This window comes from Parasteatoda tepidariorum, chromosome 3 (assembly GCF_043381705.1).
Source record: "Parasteatoda tepidariorum isolate YZ-2023 chromosome 3, CAS_Ptep_4.0, whole genome shotgun sequence".
In the NCBI taxonomy this organism is placed as follows: domain Eukaryota; kingdom Metazoa; phylum Arthropoda; class Arachnida; order Araneae; family Theridiidae; genus Parasteatoda; species Parasteatoda tepidariorum.
In genome coordinates, this window is record NC_092206.1 from 732505 (window position 1) to 752410 (window position 19906).

General features: G+C 29.2%; 1 protein-coding gene across 3 annotated transcripts in view; it reads left to right on the forward strand.

Annotated features, from left to right (window-relative positions):
• Window positions 1–19906, forward strand: part of LOC107452852 (SCY1-like protein 2) — a 58996-nt gene that overhangs the window by 9361 nt on the left and 29729 nt on the right. For 2 of the 3 annotated variants that reach the window (XM_043053296.2, XM_043053297.2), the window contains exons 4-10: window positions 4387–4531; window positions 7406–7555; window positions 10038–10247; window positions 12909–13025; window positions 13099–13224; window positions 14859–15035; window positions 18294–18416. In XM_043053296.2, the coding sequence (XP_042909230.1) occupies window positions 4387–4531; window positions 7406–7555; window positions 10038–10247; window positions 12909–13025; window positions 13099–13224; window positions 14859–15035; window positions 18294–18416 (1048 nt within the window). The remainder of the gene's footprint in view (window positions 1–4386; window positions 4532–7405; window positions 7556–10037; window positions 10248–12908; window positions 13026–13098; window positions 13225–14858; window positions 15036–18293; window positions 18417–19906) is intronic. The other variant, XM_043053299.2, reaches the window with a different exon arrangement.

The following is a 19906-nucleotide window of genomic DNA, read 5'->3' on the forward strand; positions in this document are numbered from 1 at the left end:
TAATATTATGCTGATGACAACCCAAACTTATTAATTTTATGCTGATGACAACCCAAAAAAACTTTTTTATGCTGATGACAGCCCAAACTTAATTTTATGCTGATGACAACCCAAACTTTTAGTATTATGCTGATGACAACCCAAAAATAATTTTATGCTGATGACAACCCAAACTTATTAATTTTATGCTGATGACAGCCCAAACTTATTAATATTATGCTGATGACAACCCAAACTTAATTTTATGCTAATGACAACCCAAACTTTTAGTATTATGCTGATGACAACCCGAAAATAATTTTATGCTGATGACAACCCAAACTTATTAATTTTATGCTGATGACAACCCAGACTTATTAATATTATGCTGACGACAACCCAAACTTTTATCATTATGCTGATGACTATTTTTTTGTTCATATACAGCTTAAAAGATATAGCGAACAAAAGCAATAACTTAAAAAGAGATTTAATTTAATTTGTTTTTGGGGAAAAAGATAACTGATTATTACTGATATATTTGCTATAAATCACATTACAGTATTTATTAAAAGAAATGAAATATTAATGTATATTCTCAGTAGTTTTAATTTGCTAAACCAGGTAGTTTTTCAAGTATTGTCTCTTATGTGAACTGGGGAAAAATATAATTTCCAGATTTATTTTTTCAGGTGGTAATTTTTATTTTCACTAAAAAATGTTAAGTATCAATGTAATCATTTATATAATGATAGATTAGTACACAATTGTATGTCAACACATTATTTATTACCTTAAACTGTTATTATTAAAGGGTTGCGCTTGCGTAAAATTTACTATCGTGGAAATTCAGCTTTTTTGCTTTTTTGCTAATCTCATCCCTGATAATGAAAGAAGGAGACTCCTTTACCTTGCTTGACTACTAATTTAAACCAATTAAATGATTTAAGATTGAATACACTCTGAAAAATAAAAATAGATGAAAGTTCCTGTTGTGAAAATAAAAGAATTGGATTTTTATTTTCTATTTGATCATGAAAGGCGACAATGACTGTATGTAATTAATTTCTAAATATTTAAATAAATGCATTGAGTTATATTCACAATTTGATAACATCCGTCAGATAAGTTTAAATTTTTTACTACTAACTATGGTATGAAACAACCCGATATTATTAAATACGTAAAAATAGAATGAATTTGAAGGCCCATGTGATTCGTATGAGTGGTGACAATACAATGAAAAAGATGCTGCTTTTTAAACCTACTGGAAGAAGAAAGCGGGGAAGGCTGCAGTTGAGATGCAATTAAAGAAAAGAATTTGAGATCAAATATAAATCGGAAGTCATTATGTAAACATCTTCAGAGGAAGGCATTGGCCCACATTGGGCTGTCTGGCCAACTATTATGATGATGAGCTATGGTATGACACCTACAGTGAGATCAAATAGAAGTCCTTCCTTTCTTAAAATCTAATAAGTTAATTATTTTTTGTATTTTTTTAAATTGATACTTTTTTATAAATTTAAATAAGTAAGTTTTTTGTTTTTGTGCTAATGATTTTTAAGATTTATTTTATGACAACAAAAAGTTGATGCTATAAGCAATTTACATGTATTAATACAACAGTAGAACTATTTTTCTTCTTTTGTTTATATTATATGAAAAAACTATTATGATTTTTAATTTTTTTGCCATTTAATTGAAATATCATCAAAAAACTGAGCTTCTCACTAAAAACCTTTGTTTTAGTAGTATTAAATAAATTATTTAAATTGAATTTGAAAATTTCTGACAACACTAATAAAAGCATATTTCAAAATGAAAAAATGTTTACATGATTTTTGAAATATTTTGTTGAACTTTTTTCTATTTGCAATCTCTCCCTGAAGAAATTTCTGCTGGTATCATTGGTTACTTGTACATCATGAATGTACATCATTTCAATTCACATTGTATTGTTATTAAAATTGCGTAGCTTAATTAAAGCAACTGCTTATGTTAAAATTTCAAATGTTTCAATCTAAGTATTAAAATGTCTTTAAAAACTATAATAATAAGTAGTTTAGTGTTTATTACGTGGCAGTGTGGTCCGGTTAATAGTGCTAAGAAGAATTTATTTTCGTTCCATTCTCATAAAAATAAAGGTTTTAAGCTCTATCAATAATACGTGTGTAGCATCTTTAAAAAGTGCTTAAAGGTGCTTATTTTTGATTTACAATTTTTAAAAGCCCTTAAAGATGCCTTTTTTTATTCGGGGTTTGTAAAAAGTGCTTCATTTTTTATCTTTTAAAAAGAGATTTTTTTTCTTTGCCGTGTAAATTGCCGTTCCGAATTACCAAAATGTATGATTTTCACAATTTTCTCTGCAATATTTATCAGAAACTAGTTATTTTTTCATGATTATGTAAAGTTTTTGAAAATTCTTTTGAATTTTATTGATTTAATGTTTATAAATTAAGAACTTTAAACAATAGAAAAAAAAATAATTTTTATTACTGCACAGATCCTAACTAGGATTTTTTTTTGGAAAGTGATTACAAGTATTCATTGAGTGCTTTAAAAGTACTTAAAAGGTGCTCATTTTTTGTTGAAAAATCTGGCTACACACCCTGATAATAGTTTTTCGTTTTCTTAAGGAAACGCATCACCAAGCTTTAATATTGGTTACCCTTCTATTAAATGACATATCTTATATTATAATAGTATCTAGAAATAATATCTTATAATAATACTTTAAGATTGTATATTCAAAATTTGATTTCTCAACAACTATTTGACTTTTGAATTTTGTATCTTGTCACTTAAAATTGGATACCTTAAAATGAAATAAGAATTTTTCATATCTCATAAAATGAAATTTTTTCACCTCTTACTTAATAAAATAATAAATAATTTTATTAATTTATGTTTTATTAAATATTTATTATAAAATAATAAATATTTTTATTAATTTGTATTTTATTAAGATTAACATTTGTTTTTCCATAGAATTTTCTTCAGATAATTGAATTTTATAGCAGTGAGCAAAACTTACCTAGTTCTCAAAATATGTGGAAATAAGCAGAAATTTAAATTCATAATAAGAGGTTCAAACTTTCGATAGCTCTTGAAACTATTGGGATCATATTTGTCAGATAACTTCTATATTTCGAGTTTCAGAAATCCAAATCCGCAAAAAAAGAAATAAAAAGATGCATATTTTTAATAATGATTAAAGATTATGAATTTCTTTTCAAATGCTTGGTTAACATAGTTTTTAATGACCAAATTCTTACATCCTATTCCCTTCGTTATTAATCGTTTCTAGAAATCAATGATTTTTTTTTTGATGCAAAGAGTACTAAAAAAAAAATTATAATTGCTTTGCATCGATAAAATAAATTTAGTTTTGTTGTTTGCGATTTGAAATTAAAAACTGCTTTCCATAAAATATCTTATCCTTTTTGATTAAAGAAAATATATACATATGTATTAATAATTATTTTTTTATAATTAGGTTTAAAAATGAAATGCAATTTTTTTTTCGATGCAGAAGCTAAATAAATAGACATATTTAGAATATTTTTATTCTTAAAAATTATTATTTTTAATTACAGAATTGTATTATTCCCGAGTGAAATATATTTTTTTTTATTGTTATTTATCAAGATTAAATGGCTCTTGTGTAATATATACATTATATAAAAGGGCTTTGAGCCGCAATGGCTCAGCGGTTAAAGCATCATACTAAGCTGTCATTGCGAAGAACTGCGGTTTAATTCCCCATGGCTAGCTTCAAATGGCATTTTTAAGCCCACCTAGCTTTGAATAAAATGGTACTGGCTTGTCTGGAAAGTAAAGCAACATGTGAGCAATACTGAACACATTGTTTGTTGGTCATGAAATTGTATAGCCTCCCGAAACCTGGCCCATAATAGGCTGTTGTACGAATCCATTACTTTTATGAGAGGATTGTGTCGGCTTGGGATGGAACCTTTAAAGCATATAACTCAAGTCCCACATAGTCAATTCATATATTACTTCTAAAGAATTAAAATTCATAAAAAATGATTAAAATTCATTGGTCAAAAAAAATTTTTTTTGTTGAGGATAATCAATTCATTTGGGGTTCATTATTTGCTAAATATTGGTTTTTGCTTACATTTGTTTGCAGAGGAGAAGAAAAATTTATTAAATCTAAAAATTCAACAAAAGCATGTTTGATGGGTGTCCAACTATTCATGTTTTTTTATATTTTTTTTATATTTTTTTTTTATTCAAGAGACAAGGAGATGACAATTATTTTCCTACATCTGCTTCTGTTGTTCATTACTTTTATTTGTTTAGACAATTTTGGCATTTTACAAGTGTAATGTATATTTATAAACTTTTTATGGTGTAATAGATGTTTTTTTTTGTTTTTAGGGAGAGTTTAGCATTTGCTACTGAGGCAGTGTTTGCAAGTTTGGCAAATATACTTGGTTATCAAGAAAATATGCCTGTTCCTCCTCCAAAGGCTCTCAAAGATTTTGAGCTCTTTGACTTAGAAATAAAATATGGAATTCTACAGGTATTTTTTAAATGCATATTAACTTTGAGTTAAGACAGACCACTTACATGTATCTAATATGCCAAAAGTTGTTGAGGTTAGCGAATGGTGGTGCATCCCCTGGAGTTCAAGGGCACAGGAGAAAAAACCCTCAGGTTTATTTGGGCAAAACTAAAACAAAACTTTAACATCTTTCTTTTGTTATTAATAGCTGAAGGGGAAAATTAGAATAATTCTGAGTATTAAATCACATCATTGCTTTTCGTTGCAGATGTTTGATGAATTCTAATTGAAACAGGGTGTGTAGCATTTTTAAAAAGTGCTTAAAGGTGCTAATTTTTGATTTTTGTTTTTTGAAAGCCCTTAAAGGTGCTTTTTTCATTGGGTGTATTTTAAAAGTGATTCATTTTCCCTTATCGAAAGAGAGCATTTTTTTTTTAGCCGTGTCGATTTTCGCCACATATTATAGAAAAGCGTGCTTTTCACATTGTTCTTTTCAACATTAACACAATTCATTCCACCGCAATCCATTGCAACTGTCGGTCCGTAGTGTACGAGAGCACCAATCGTTTTACATGTTTGATGAAATACTTGCGAGTTCGCATGTGCGTTTACTGAGCTGGGTTTGGTGGGATTATTGCACTCTCGTGTGCACTTCTGCTGCATTTTGCAAGATATATACTCCATTTCAGGCTTCATTGTCCACCCTCTGCTATTGAACCGAGAAATATCTTAATCTTTTTATAGTGGATAATATAATCAAGAAAAAGAGTTCTTTGTTAGAAACTAATTATTTTATCATGATTAAAAAAAGTCTTAAAAAAATTATTTTGCATTTTGTTAATGTATATGTTGCTTGAACATATTTTTTGAGTGCTTAAAAAGTACTTAAAAGGTGCTTACTTTTTGTTGAAAGATTTGGGTAAACACCATGTAAAAGCTTTGATTGTTTAAAAATTACTCTTCTTGATGTGAAATTTTGTTTTGTATATCAATATTATGAATAAACTAAAAATAATGTGAATATTAATAAAGTGGAGCACCAATTAACCGGGACCATCGCTATCCCGAATGTCTGAATTTCCCGGTTTTCTGGATCGGCCAAAAGTGCCATTAATCGATGTTTTATCAAACCCAAATTACAAGAAAAAAATAAAACACATTTTAAAATAAGAAAAAAACGAAAAGATCTAAATTAAAAAAAATAATTGGTAGAAAAATAACATTTAAAAGGATAAAAACATTTGTAAGTCTAGACAAGAAAAACAAGTTCAAAAGATACAAAATTCGCACATTTATTTTTTGATGATACATCCCCAAATTAACTATTATAAAACAAAACCAATAGTTAAAAAACGCAATATATTTCGTACCTAATTAATTATATGGGCAGGATCTGTGAAAGGAAGACTTATTAATCTAAATAAAAACAACACTTGAAAATTATCGCACGGAAACGATATTTAAAAAAGGCACTAACATAAATATTAAAGCCTGAAACAAGGCAGGATATTATAAGATCAACAGAATTAAAAAAAAAACAACTTAATGATAAAATTTATGAATAAAAAGAATTTATTGAGTACGAAATTTATCTTTAAAAAAAAAAAAAAAAACTCAAACGTAGTGGAACAGAATCAAAATTGAAAAAAGAATTGAATTGCTGTCTGCTTCATAAAATAATCGTCTGTTTTTATTAATAAATAATTATATGCTTAAATTAATAAAAAATCTTCTCCTTTTATTTTTTATAAAAATACTATTTTTAACAAAAGCAAATGTGATTCCACATCAAGAAAAACTTGCTAATGATATTGCATTTCTAAAAAATCTAAATTTATTCAACAAAAAAAAAATACTGTTTTGTTAATTGATGTCAAATAGATGAATATAACTGATGATTAAAAAATGTTTTGTTCGTAATAAATAATGCATTATCCGAAATAATAAAGCAATTCATCATAATAAATCAAGGAAAGCAAAAACTGAGTAACTAAAGTGAATTTAAAATAAATCTCACAAGTCAATACTCTTAGCCAGAAGTTCCTTAACTTGGATATTCATTGATATGCATGTGCAATGCATTTCCCCCTGGGGAATCAAAGAGGAAACGAAATCAGCATGCCACTCCTTTAAGTTTGATTGATGGCAGCTTATCAGAAAAACAACACACACACAGGAGAAAATGAAGCATTTGTCCCTTCCCTGCCCCCTCTGGATCTTCAAGGTCAGGGGAAGAATTTAATTTTCTCTGTGCAAAGGAGGAGAAGAATTCCCCCCCTTTCCCTCTACTCAACTTCAAGGATGAGTCAAATTTCTGCTTTTTTTTTTGTAATCGTTATACTTCAAAATAGCGAGAAAAACCAAGCAAAATTCTTTCTGGTTTCCCGGTTTTCTGGATACCGGATAAATGGTTCTCTACTGTAGTTGGATATAGAGTTTGAGAATTTATATTTTAAATAAGGACTTCCTTTTAGTAAATTCTTTATTTTGTTTACAAATTCTTTATTTTGTTTACCAATGTACAATGTATAAATACTATAAAAGTAATGTCAATGTTGATAGATGATTAAAGATTTTGGGAATTAATACTTTAAATAAAGACCAGGGACCTAGAACTGCAATTTCAAAAGTCTAAGGAATCACTGCTTTGGTTTACAAAAATCAATTGAAATTTATAAATTTTGTTAAAAATCAAAATTTCTACTTGAAACAAATTAAAATATGTTTCATTTATAGTGTTTTTATTTATTAAAATTGTGTTTCATTTTTTTTTTTTTAAATATGCTTGTAAAGATGTCAACTACAGATTTTTTTTAGTGTATTTGTGTGCTCTGTTTCTTTAAAAAAGAAAGATCTAGTCAGTTTATGATCAGTTTTCTTATTTTAATGCAGATAACTGAAGGGTTAGCTTTCTTGCACAATGATGTGAAAATGATGCATGGCAATATAAATCCTGAGTCTGTCTTGATTAATCTTAATGGAGCTTGGAAAATTGCTGGATTTGATTTTTGTATGCAGTTTGCTAATTCTTCTGAATTTCGGGTGTGTGTTACACTTTTTAATGATTAGATGTTTTTCAACCTTTGGTGCAAAGTTGTATAAATGTGCTGTAAAAACTATTCAAAATGTCATTTCCAATGATAATTTATTTTGTAAAATAACTATCTTTTTATAATATTTTAAGTTCTCTGAATGCTTTTTTTTGAAGACCTCCCAAATTAATACCAATAATTCAGAATGAAATTGAATGTTATGAGATTATTAAAAACGTTTATTTCAGAAAACAAATATATTTAGATATTTCCTTCCTTTTACATTTATTTTTATTTAGATGTTTCCTTCCTTCTAATTTTATTTATATTTTTTTATCCCAGCACAAATTTTAAAAAAAAATTAGCTTTTACTCAGTACAAGTATAAAATTTTATGCAATCAAGAAAAATCTAATATTACCATTGCTTAATGAGATGAAACTGAGTTTAAAAAATGATTAAAGCTTTATTTACAAAAAAAAAGTCAGCACCAGCTGATATTTTATTGACATTTAATGCTCCATTTTGGCCTATAATTGCAGCCCTTTCTTTAAAATAATATTCCTACTTTTGTTGTTTTCTATTTTTACCAACATTTTGCATATTTTAAAGAAAAATTAAAATTTTTAAAAGGTGATATTTATATCAGAGTTACCAGTTATTTACATTATACACTCTCTATGATATATATTTTTTCTATTATAAACTTATTATTACCCGTATAGAAATTTTTCAATATTTATGTGTTTATAAAAATGTCTTATGTGAATTAATGTTGAAGAAAACTCTTGTTTGCATTAAAGTTTTCTGTCCTTTTTATTTTCTTATTCTGTAAGACTATTATTACGGGTCATTCTCACAGATAGGGGTGGAATTTCTAATAAATAAAACTTATTTTCAAATATATTAAGTCAGAAATTAAGGAAAAAAAAAAAAACGTAAATTAGCTTGATAACATTGAATTGATATGTAATGAAAACTTCATAAGTCAATAAAAGGAGGAGGGGACATTTAACTAATATTCATAACAAAAAGTTGGATAAATAATAATTTTTTTTCCAAATGTAAGTATAAAAATGTATTGAAAAGTTTTTTTCAATGAATCAAATAAATATTTCAGAATATCTACATCACTTTTCAATGTTTAATTGCTAAAATAAGATTTTTGTGGTACCAGCTTTTATTAATTTGGCAGCTTCTGAGTTATGAATATCTATACTTGCTGTAAACAATGAAATAGTAATGAATCTTTAAATACATTTTTTGTCATTGCTATTGTAAATGTGGGTGCACTCTAATAAGGGACTTTTGATTATTTGTTATTCTCATTTATTCTACATGTAATTTTTTAATAATTTGAACTTTAAAATGGTTTTTTAACTGTGTTCAATGGAATGAAATATGAAGAAAATGAAGATAAAACAAAGGAAAATTATAGACATGTGAAAAAGGGGGAGGGGAAATAATAATGAAAAAAAACAAACAAACAAACAACTGCAAAAAAAGAGAGGATGAAATTTTTTAAAAAAATCTGGAAAATAAAAGATATAATCATTTCATCAGCCCACACGATTATATCCTCAAAAAAGAGTGCTTTCTGATATTGTATCAATATAGCCAAAGCAAAATGTATTAATACAATAGTGTGAGAAGCACTAAAAAAAAAATTTATTTTTACAAAAATTACAACAAATAAAATAGAACACAATAAGTAAAAATAACACGTAAAAACAGAAAATAAAATTAAAATAAAAAACAGTATAAAACAATATCTATAAAGCGAGTAGCGAAATCAGATGTACTTACATGAACGGGAAATTTTTAAAGAATGATATAAAAATGTTTTCGCAACAAGATTGCCTGATTACAAAATATGAAAACAAAAGCGCAAATTGAGTGTGACTAGAGGAGTTTAGTTTTAGAGTGCCGTTCTTACTGCATTGCTGAAGTGATTTGTTATGCTTTCTTATGCTCTTCATGTTTTCTTGTATTTATTTATTTTGTTGTCTGTCTGTGTGTGTGTGTGTGTGCGTGCGTGTGTTTGTTTGTGTTTATTTGTGTTAAAAATATGGAAAATATTAAAGATTCATGAAAATTGAAGAAGAAAAATTATTAAAATAAAATATTTAAAACAATTATATTAAAAGGCCGGAAAACAAAAAAATTATCTCTTCATCAGCTCACATTATGCAAAAAAGAGTACTTTCTAATAATCTTTTCATTTTTTGTTTTCTGGCTTTTTACTTTATATTTTTAAATTTTTTTATAAAAATATTTTATTTTAATAATTTTTCTTCTACTCATTTCATTAATCTTTAATATTTTCTCTACATTTTTGACTTATTTTATGAGTTCTATTTACTTGCAGCTTATGCGTAGTAAATAAAACTCATTTATTCTCTTTGTTTTTCTAATTTTACTTTCAATCTTTATTGTGCTATATGTAAGTAACATGATATTAGGCCATTGTGATATAAAATGTGTATTCAACAGAGTGATGGTGACATTAACATTGACCTTCCTCCTCCGTGTCATCCTCACCTTGATTATGTTGCTCCTGAACGTATATTGGGAAGCTCTCACAGTTTTGCAGGTGACATGTTTTCTTTGGGAGTCTTATTTTATGCTGTTCACAATAACGGAAAGTCTCTGATGATGAATTCAGGGAGCAGCATGAGCACTATGAAACACAATTTTAATCAAGTAAGTCCTCATAAATTATTTATTTTGCAGATTATCATAATAAAACTTATGTTTTGTAATTAGAGTCAAACCCCCACTATAGTGAACCTTCAAGGGGCCGAAATTTCGGTTCACTATATCCGTTCCTCAGACTAACGGTTTCCTCCTTTTATGACACATTATTTAAATAAATGACTGAAAAATAATGTGCAGTACCAAGAAATGCGTTAGCTTTTATTTTTATTGCAAATATCGACTTGATGGCATCCATTTTCAATTTTTCTGTTTATGACAATTTTATCTTCAATGACGAACGTTTTACGCTTACTGCTCGCCATAGTTTAATTTGGGAGACTTAATTACAGGATTCTGTAATTGAACTGAGTGTAAAAACGAATTGAAAGGAGGGCCTAATCATCACAGATTAATCTCCAACCCTTTGACCATTCATGAGTAACTACGCGCTCTCGCTGATAGGAAATAAATATTGACCCCACTGGCCCCTTTCAGGTACAACATCTGCTGGTATTGGCGAACAAGCAAACAAGAAAAAATGCTTATTGCTATATTCCATCCTATATATGGTTTTAAAAATCGGTATATGTATTTGTTTTGAAGTAGACATTTCAAAATTATATAAAAAAAATGAAATGAAAAAATTAGTCAAAGACTGAAAAAAGTTCATAATATCCAATTTCCTCTCTTTTTTTTTTTTGTTCACTCAAGGCACGGGACCGAACTTTTCGTTCACTATATCCGGGAGCTCATTATAAACCATGTTCAATATAGCATGGTTTGACTGTATAAATGAAAATATCTCTGATGTGAAGTATTAAAGCTTGCAATTTGTGTTGAATTAAAATATCCTCCATGCAATTTCCATAGTATTTTTTAAAAAAAAAATTTTTTTTTCCTAGTGATAGCGAAGGAAATTTATTAATATTTTAAATAGTATTGTATGAATTTTGCTCATCATTTACAAACGATTTTCGTCAGATGTATCAAAGTACTGAAAAATTCTTTTTGTTCTAAAATATTCTGCTTCTATTTAATAATACTTGGAAGAAAATATTTTGAACATACTTCAAAAGTTGAAGGATATGCACATGGTTTTTAAAAAGTTCTTAAAGCTGCTTATTTTTGATTTTCGTTTTTTAAAAGTCCTTAAAGGTGCTTTATTTCATTGGGTGTTTTTAAAAAGTGCTTAATTTTCCATTTTCGAAAATGAGATTTTTTTCTCTTCACCATGTAGATTTTCGCCACATATTATGCAAAAGCGTGCTTTTCACATTCTTCTATTCAATGTTTTCACAATTCATTCAATCACAATCCATTTCATCATACCTTTGGTTCATAGCGTATGAAAACGCCAATTATTTTACGTGTTTGATGAAATACTGGCGAGTCTGCATGTGTGTCTACTTAGCTGGAATCAGTGAGATTATTGCACTCTGCTGCATTTTGCAAGATATATATCCCATTTCGGACTTCAGTACTTCAAGTGTTGGAAGGATATGCAGTTAATAAAAAAGATGTCCATCAGGAGTTTGTTTTTGTATTTAAAAAAACTGGATGATTACATTTCAAAATATTTATTTTTTACTTTATTTAAAGATAAATATATTTTTATTTATTAGGTTAAAAAAAATCCTCGATTTCAATTAATAATATTTCTAGTGTATTTAATTATTGTTATTTAATTAATATAAATATGTTCATAAATTTTGCAATTTTATATTAATTAAAAAAGAATTGTTAACTACTTACATTAGACCATATTGAAAATATTATGAAAGTTTGATAATATTCAAAGCAGTTTTATTAAAATTGAGCTCTTCTGGCTTTTGATGGAATTTTCAACTTTCCAGAGAAAAAAAAACTGATAAACTCTTTTTTATTTTTATGTTAAATGTTTTTTTTTAAATTTATTTTTGTAATATTTCTACATGGTTTTGTTGTTTTAGTTTATCATTATTTTATTCTCTTTAAGAGTGCTTTATATAGTTTTGTTCTTAACAGTTAGTTGGGTTGTCAATGTGCATGGTAAAAAAAAAAGAACTTTTAAATGTTTTCTTTTCTGAAAAATAAATCCAAACGTTCTTTTGTTCATTTTTTTCAAGATTTGAGTTGTTAGTTATTTTCAGACTTTTTTGTTCATTTCTCAGTCCCATTTCTGAAAAAAAAAACAAAAAAAAAACAATAGCTCTTAAAAAAAAAAACAACATAAAATTATGAATTTAATAAAAATATATTGAAATAATATTTTCGGGACTAAAACAAGTTCTAAATTTCATTTTACTTCATCATTAACTCTTTATGTAAAAACAATACAAGTTATGCTGTTTAGTGAATCAAATTACACTTTGCTGATTTTTTTGTTTCCTTTATTAAATTGACTAATAAGTAAAACCAATTTTTTTTGTTGCTAGTTTTTTTCTTTTATACCAAGTAAATTATAAAATACCTTGTATGGAAGTGAATATTTTCTAGTATATAGCTTATATATATATATATCATATTTTTCATTCAAAAATTACTTCATTACATTAATGAGCTTCGGTACGTAATTTTTGTATGCTTATTTTGAAACTGTCTCTTTCCTTTATTAACATTACACTTTTGAACTAACAATTTATTTTTCCTCATTTAATATGTACTAATTCTAGTTTATTATTATTTTAGCTGAAAGCGCTCTCCCCTTCTACGTTTACTAATTTGCCTGCCGAAAGCAGAGATCACGTGAAAATGCTTCTCAATTATACGGCCGAGTTGAGACCGGATGCTTTTCAAACATCCAAAGTAACTCATCCATTGGATTGCTGTTTATTTTTCTTCAAATGTATGATATATTTTAATTCTTGTTCAATTTCAGCTCTCTATGTTTGAAGATGTGGGAGTGAAAACTCTTCAGTATTTGGATTCACTCTTCCAATGGGATAACTTACAAAAATCTCAGTTTTATAAAGGCTTGCCTCAGATCATTCAGAAAATGCCAAAGGTCTCAACCTTTTTAATCATATTTATTCATTTTTTTTTAAAAAACAAAACTAGTTAGAGGAAACTTAAAAAGAAATGCTTCCATTGTAATAGATTACAAGTCTTTATTAATGAACTAATAATTTTTTTCTACCAGAAATCATTTTAACACTAAACATACCATCACTTAGTAAATGCCTATTTCTACCATAGCCGGTCAAATGACAGGACTTTAATTCCAACTGAAAGCCATGCTCCTCATTCCCCCCCCCCCCCGACGTACCGATTCTATCATAATGTACCCATCATGATAGAATGGGTACATCAAGACGAAACAGTACTACATATACATGGTGCTTAGAGTTTTTAGAAATGCTTAAAGGTACTTATCTCTGATTTTCAATTTTTAAAAGCCCTTAAAGGTGCTTTTTTCATTAGGTGTTTTTCAAAAGTGCTTAATTTTCCCTTTTTAAAAATGATATTTTTTCTTTACCATGTCAATTTTCGCCACGTATTATGTAAAACCGTGCTTTTCACATTGTTCTATTCAACGTTTTCACAATTCATTCAACCACAATCCATTTCGGCTTACCGTCGATCCATAGCGTATGAAAGCGCCCATCATTTTACATGTTCAATGAAATACTTGGGAGTCCGTATTTGCGTCTCCTGAGCTGCATTCGGAGAGATTCTTGCACTCTCGTGTACAACTCTGCTGCATTTTCAAGATATCAAAACGAAAAATCTCTCGATCATTTTTTAATGACTAATATAATCAAGAAAAGAGTTCTTTGTCAGAAACTATTTATTTTATCATGATCATGTTAATTCTTTGAAAATTATTTTGCATTTTATTAATGTATAGAGTGCTTAAAAATATTTTTCGAGTGCTTAAAAAGTGCTAATTTTTTGGTGAAAGATTTGGCTTTGCACCCTGATGTAGTTTCTAAGAAAACTAATAGAAGTTGGGAGGAAGATAAGGTCAGCTTTGAGGAGCAATAATACGAGGATTTTGCCCCATGACAACGCCTGGTGCATATTGCCTTCTCTGTGGAAAAGTATTTTGCGGAAAAAAGTTTCACTATGCTGGAGCATCTGCCTTACTCACCAGATCTCGCACCATGCAACTACTATCTGTTTTCAAAAGTGCATTGAAAGAAGGAAGTGGCAGAAAAGGCAGACTTTCTGAAACACACCTGCAGCACTGCTTTGAATAGTGAGGCGATGTATGTATAGGTAAAGAGAGTTTGTTGAGTATTTAATTATCACACTAGTGTTAGTCACAAAAACTGAAAATTTCAATCTATGGTAAATTTCATTTTGGAATGAAATGGCCGTAAAATTTGATTGCATGGATCAGAATGAAACATGTATATGCCATCAAGAGAAAAAGATTTGATTATTTTAAAGTAGTTGTAAATGATCATAATTTTCATTGAAAGATTCCAAACTCACCTACATAAAGCGAATGGAAAAAAAAGTCATAAAAAGCTAGGCATGTTTAATGATAATCTGAGTAAATTAAGATTGAGCAGTGTACAATACTTATTTTAATGTGTAATTATTGATAAACTGGAAATTTTTAATAAATGTATTATAAAAAAAAATGACTATGCATTTGCCTAGTTTAAAAAAAATGACCTTCTTCCTTTCCAGAGAGTTAACCTTCATCGTGTAATACCATGCCTTGTTAAAGAATATCCTACTCCAGAGATGGTACCGTTTGTTCTGCCTAATGTTCTTCTCATCGCTGAAGACGTGTCTAAAGAGGAGTTTCAGACGTACATTTTACAAGACTTGATACCTCTCTTCAGACTTCAAGAACCTGTACAGGTAAAGAACGCATTAAATCTTGTCCATTATAACGATTTTTAGGATTGAGAAACATATTAATAGTCAAACATTTATTTGTCCAAATTGAGATGGAAAAAGATTTTCCAGTATTTTAAAAAAAAAATTTCTGTGCTTCTATTTTTGGGTAGTAGTACTCCTCATGGCTCATGGTGCGTAGCATTTTTAAAAGGTACTTATTTTCGATTTTCATTTTTAAAGGCCCATAAAGGTGCTTATTACATTGGGTGTTTTTTAAAAGTGCTTAACTTTCCATTTTTGGAAATGAGGTTTTTTTCTTCTTTACAATGTCAATTTTCGCTATGTATTATGCAAAAGCGTGGTTTTCACATTGTTCTATTCAACGTTTTCACAATTCAATCAAACGCAATGTATGTAGGCAGTCTGTAGCGTTTGAAAACGCCAATCGTTGTACTTGTTTGATGAAATACTTGCGGGTCCACATGTGCGTCTACTGAGCTGGGTTTGATGAAATTCTTGCACTCTCATGTGCAACTCTGCTGCATTTTGCAAGATATTTTCAATTTCAAGCTTCATTTTCCACCCTCTGATATAGAACCGAAAAATCTCTCGATTATTTTATAATAGCTAATATAAAAGAAAAGTGTTCTTAGTCAGAAACTAGTTATTTTATCATGATTATGTAAAGTCTTTAAAAATTATTTTTCATTTTGTTAATGTATAGCGTGCTTAAAATATTTTTTAGTGCTTAAAAAGCACTTAAAGGGTGCTTATATTTTGTTAAAAGATTTGGCTATGCACCCTGGTACGTTATTTAGCACTAGAGCAGCACAATGGGCTATTGGAGATGGTGTAGAAAACATCCCCGAGGATGATATGACGACGTACCCTCACGATTTTACTCATCTGCAGAAGAGGTGGCTCTCCCCTTTGGTTGCCCAACAACCTTTGTGTGAATTTAAGCTCTTTATGGTGGAATAGTTTAACGAGGAGCAATAAGGATCCTCCACAAGCTTATTAAAGTAGTCTGACCGTTGACAGTGATGCTTGATTTCATCATTTTATTGGGCACTGTGTCTTTCACTTTCAAGACAAGTAAGGGTCTGAGAAAAATAAAATAATTGAACATGAAAATTTCAATGGAAACCAAATGCAATTGAGATTGTACATATATACAATGTAAGTGCACAATAATTATGGGAAGGAAAAAAAAAACAAATTTTGTTAAAAGCTGGTTACTCCTAATATGAATATTTTCTGTTTCATTTTTGTAATGAAATTATTCGGTCAAATTAGTTTGGTCCATTTTTTGTGTGGTCAAAAATGCATTTATTTCAGAACAAAATGTATGAACAGATTAACCAAAGTTTTGTCCATTGCTGGCTACTACTTTTTCCCACCTCTCAGGCAATTTTCGAATTCCATCTCGAATAAATGTCTCATCTTTTGAGGCGATCCAAGTTAGGAGCCTATTTTTGATTACTGTTAAAGAAGTGAACCGATGACCTGCAAATCATGCTGCACTATCGGAAGGAGCAATGTCGGATGCAGAAGGAGAACATGGCGGATGCAGTAAAATATCCCACTTGAGCATTTCCAAATGATTTTTTACAACTTTGGCGACATGATGCCGAGCGTTATCATGCAGAAGAATAACTTTGTCATGTCTTTGCTCGTATTCCGGTCGTTTTCTTCATAATGCACGATTCAAACGAATCAATTGTAGCCTATACCAATCGCCATAATGGAATCGCCAGGTTGTAGCAGCTCATAGTATATAACACCCTTTTGGTCCCACCAGATACACAGCATGGCCTTCGAACCATGAATATTTGGTTTTGGTGTTGATGTTGAGGTCGATGTCAATGATTGCCCGGGCATAGCGTAGTATTGTTTCTTCTTGGTGTTGTCGTAGAATATCCATTTCTTATCTCCAGTCACAATCCCATGTAAAAAAACTTTCTTTGTTGCATTTGAATTGGCTGCTTTCAACGTCGCTCGGTTTCAGTTCATAAGGCACCCAATTGCCTTGCTTATGAATCATTTCAATCGTATGAAAAGGGCTTGCTGCTTAACTCCGAATGATTCTACAACCTCCTCATCTGTCAGATCTTCATCAAGTAATGCCTCCAATTCTTCGAATTTTTTTGGCTGTCCAGAGCGAGGCTTGTCTTCAACGTTCTTGAAACATCAAAACCATTCCCTACAGTATTTATCAGTTGCAGCATTGTCACTATAAACTTCTACAAGCATTTGATGCGCTTTTCTTACAATTGAATTAAAGCAGAAACAAAAAACCTCCCGCAAATGCTGCTTAGTTATCACAAAATATGACATATTCAACAAAGTAAAAAACAGGGTTTTTGTATAAAATTCTGAACTCTGAAATATAAACTGAATATTATTGACAGATGCCTAACCTCTCTGAAACCACTGAAACCAGCTGTTACTATGAAACATTCATAACAGCCAGAGCCATCTTTTGAAAACGGACTAAACAAATTCGTACTCCCAATAATAATAACTATTAAAAGTGATAACTACCAAACGCCCTGTACACATATTAAATTTTATGAAAAGACAGTTAACATATTTTATTATTCTCATCAAAAATTATTTTATCCGTAATTATTATAGATTATCATTAACACATGATTTTGAAAACTGAAGTAGTAAAATAAAATAAAAATTTTCCTTCAAAATTTACATTTAAAATTAATTTTAATTCATAATTTAAATTAATGTGAATATTTGTTAACAATTGCCCAAACCTTTTAAGTTCTTAAATATTAATGTGCCACGGGGCATTGCAGCTTTTTTATTAATAAATTGCTAAACCAAAATATTTAACATCTTTTATGTACTATTGCTTTATGCTTACTATGTATTATGCTTTCATAAACTATTGGACTGTTTTAATTTCATAAAAATTGCTTTCACTTTACATTTGAATAACCAACTCACTTTAATTTTGAAGCAGAAAGTGTAAGTAGTTTTTATTTCATAAAATTTACTTACACATTACACCTAATACTTCACTTTTCCATTCCACGAAATTTAACTTGCAATTGCAGTTCTTATTATCTTTTCAAACAAGTCTAAAAACTAATTGCGTTTTTAATTTTTATAGATTAATATTGTTTTGAGCATTTCTTATTCAGTATTTCCAAAAAAGGACAATTCTTTGAAAGTATTGTGAAATGCTTGATGAATTTTCAAATATTATTTGTCTGAAAATTTGAATGATTTTTTATTTTTATTTTAAACTTTTCATTTTAGATTACGTTAATTTTTATGCAAAAGATGGAATTACTTTTATCTAAATGTTCCAAGCCTGTTATTACGAACCATGTACTGCCAATGATATACAAAGCACTTGAATCTGATGCCCAGCAAATACAGGTATTCATTTAAAATTACTATGATATACTTTAGTCACTATTAGTGCTGAATTTTTAAGTGTTATGTATTGTTATTTTTTTAAATTTGTAAAACATGGCACTTTTTGCTAACTAGCTTATATTAGTAATTTTCATTGTCTTTCAAAATATTGTCTTCACTGGTTTGATGGCCCTGGGTGGGCACTGGCCTTCTTTAGAATTTTATTCCTATTTTTGCGCAAGGTTTTCCAGTTTGTTATTCTAATAGTTTTATGGTCTTTTCTAGATGATTAATCCATCTAGGTTTTTTTTCTTCTTTTTCCTGTACCAGGTGGTTTGGTCAAGGAGATCTTAGTGGCTCAACCATCATCCAAACTTATTGGGTGACCTGCAATTTAAACGTGTGTATAGCAATACGTTTAATGATTTCTGGCTCTTTAAGTAGTTTATAGATTCCCAAATTTGTTGTTCTGCTCCAAATATTGTCACGCTTTAATCTCCAAAAAGTACTTCTCAATATTTTTCTTTAAAGTGTAGTAGTGAGTATCCAAGGAAATCTTAGTGGCCTTACTTTATAGTAATGGATTTTGATATCGAATTTTCTAGTCTTTTTCAATGATTTTATTTTATTTTATAACTGTCATTGAACAGTCGACCCAATTTTTGGGTTTACGACTACTGATGTTCAACTCCGTAGCCTTGTCATTTTGAACCCAATCCAGAAGACAAGGGAGCTCCTGGTTCAACTATTGAGAGAAATGTGCCTTCGTGGAGGGCTTTTTGATGGAGCTAACCCGCATTTGTGTTACATGGAGTGGAAGACCACGAGAACCTCCATGACAAAGGGACTCTAACCCCATGATATGTCTACCACTGAGGATATTTCACGTCTGCACTGTGGTCGGTGCAAGCCGGCTGCGGAATTCGTATTGACTGGGATAAGAAACCAGTTCACCTTATTGGAAGGCGGATGCTCTATCCCCTGAGCCAACGCAGCTCTTTTTCAATTATTTCTTGAAGATCTGTTCTTTTGTTAATCTTCAGTTACTGAGGTTGCACTATGTAAACATATGCCACCTATCTGTTGAATTGCAAAATATTGCATTAAAAGATTATACGGAAAAAGGAATTTATGGATATTTATGTAACTATATAAGATACTGTTTTAAAAAATATTCTCTTTCAAAATATGCTATTTTTTTTATCTGATTCTTTGGCAATTAATGTATAAGTTAGTATTTGTTAGGTTATCTATGTGGAAAGAGCCAAATATAAAGTGATTTTTCCTGAGACCGTTGATCTGGGAACTTCTGCAAATCAAAAATGACTATTTTCACAGAAAATTTAAATTTTGTTAATGAGACATTTATTCCTCATTTATCCTTTTTTCCCCCCATACGTGTGGGCAATAACAATTTTTTTAAGGAGATTTGTAAGAGTTAAACTGAATTAGGGATATACTTCAAGAAAGAAAAATTTCGTAATAACTGCCAGAATTAATAAATTGATGTG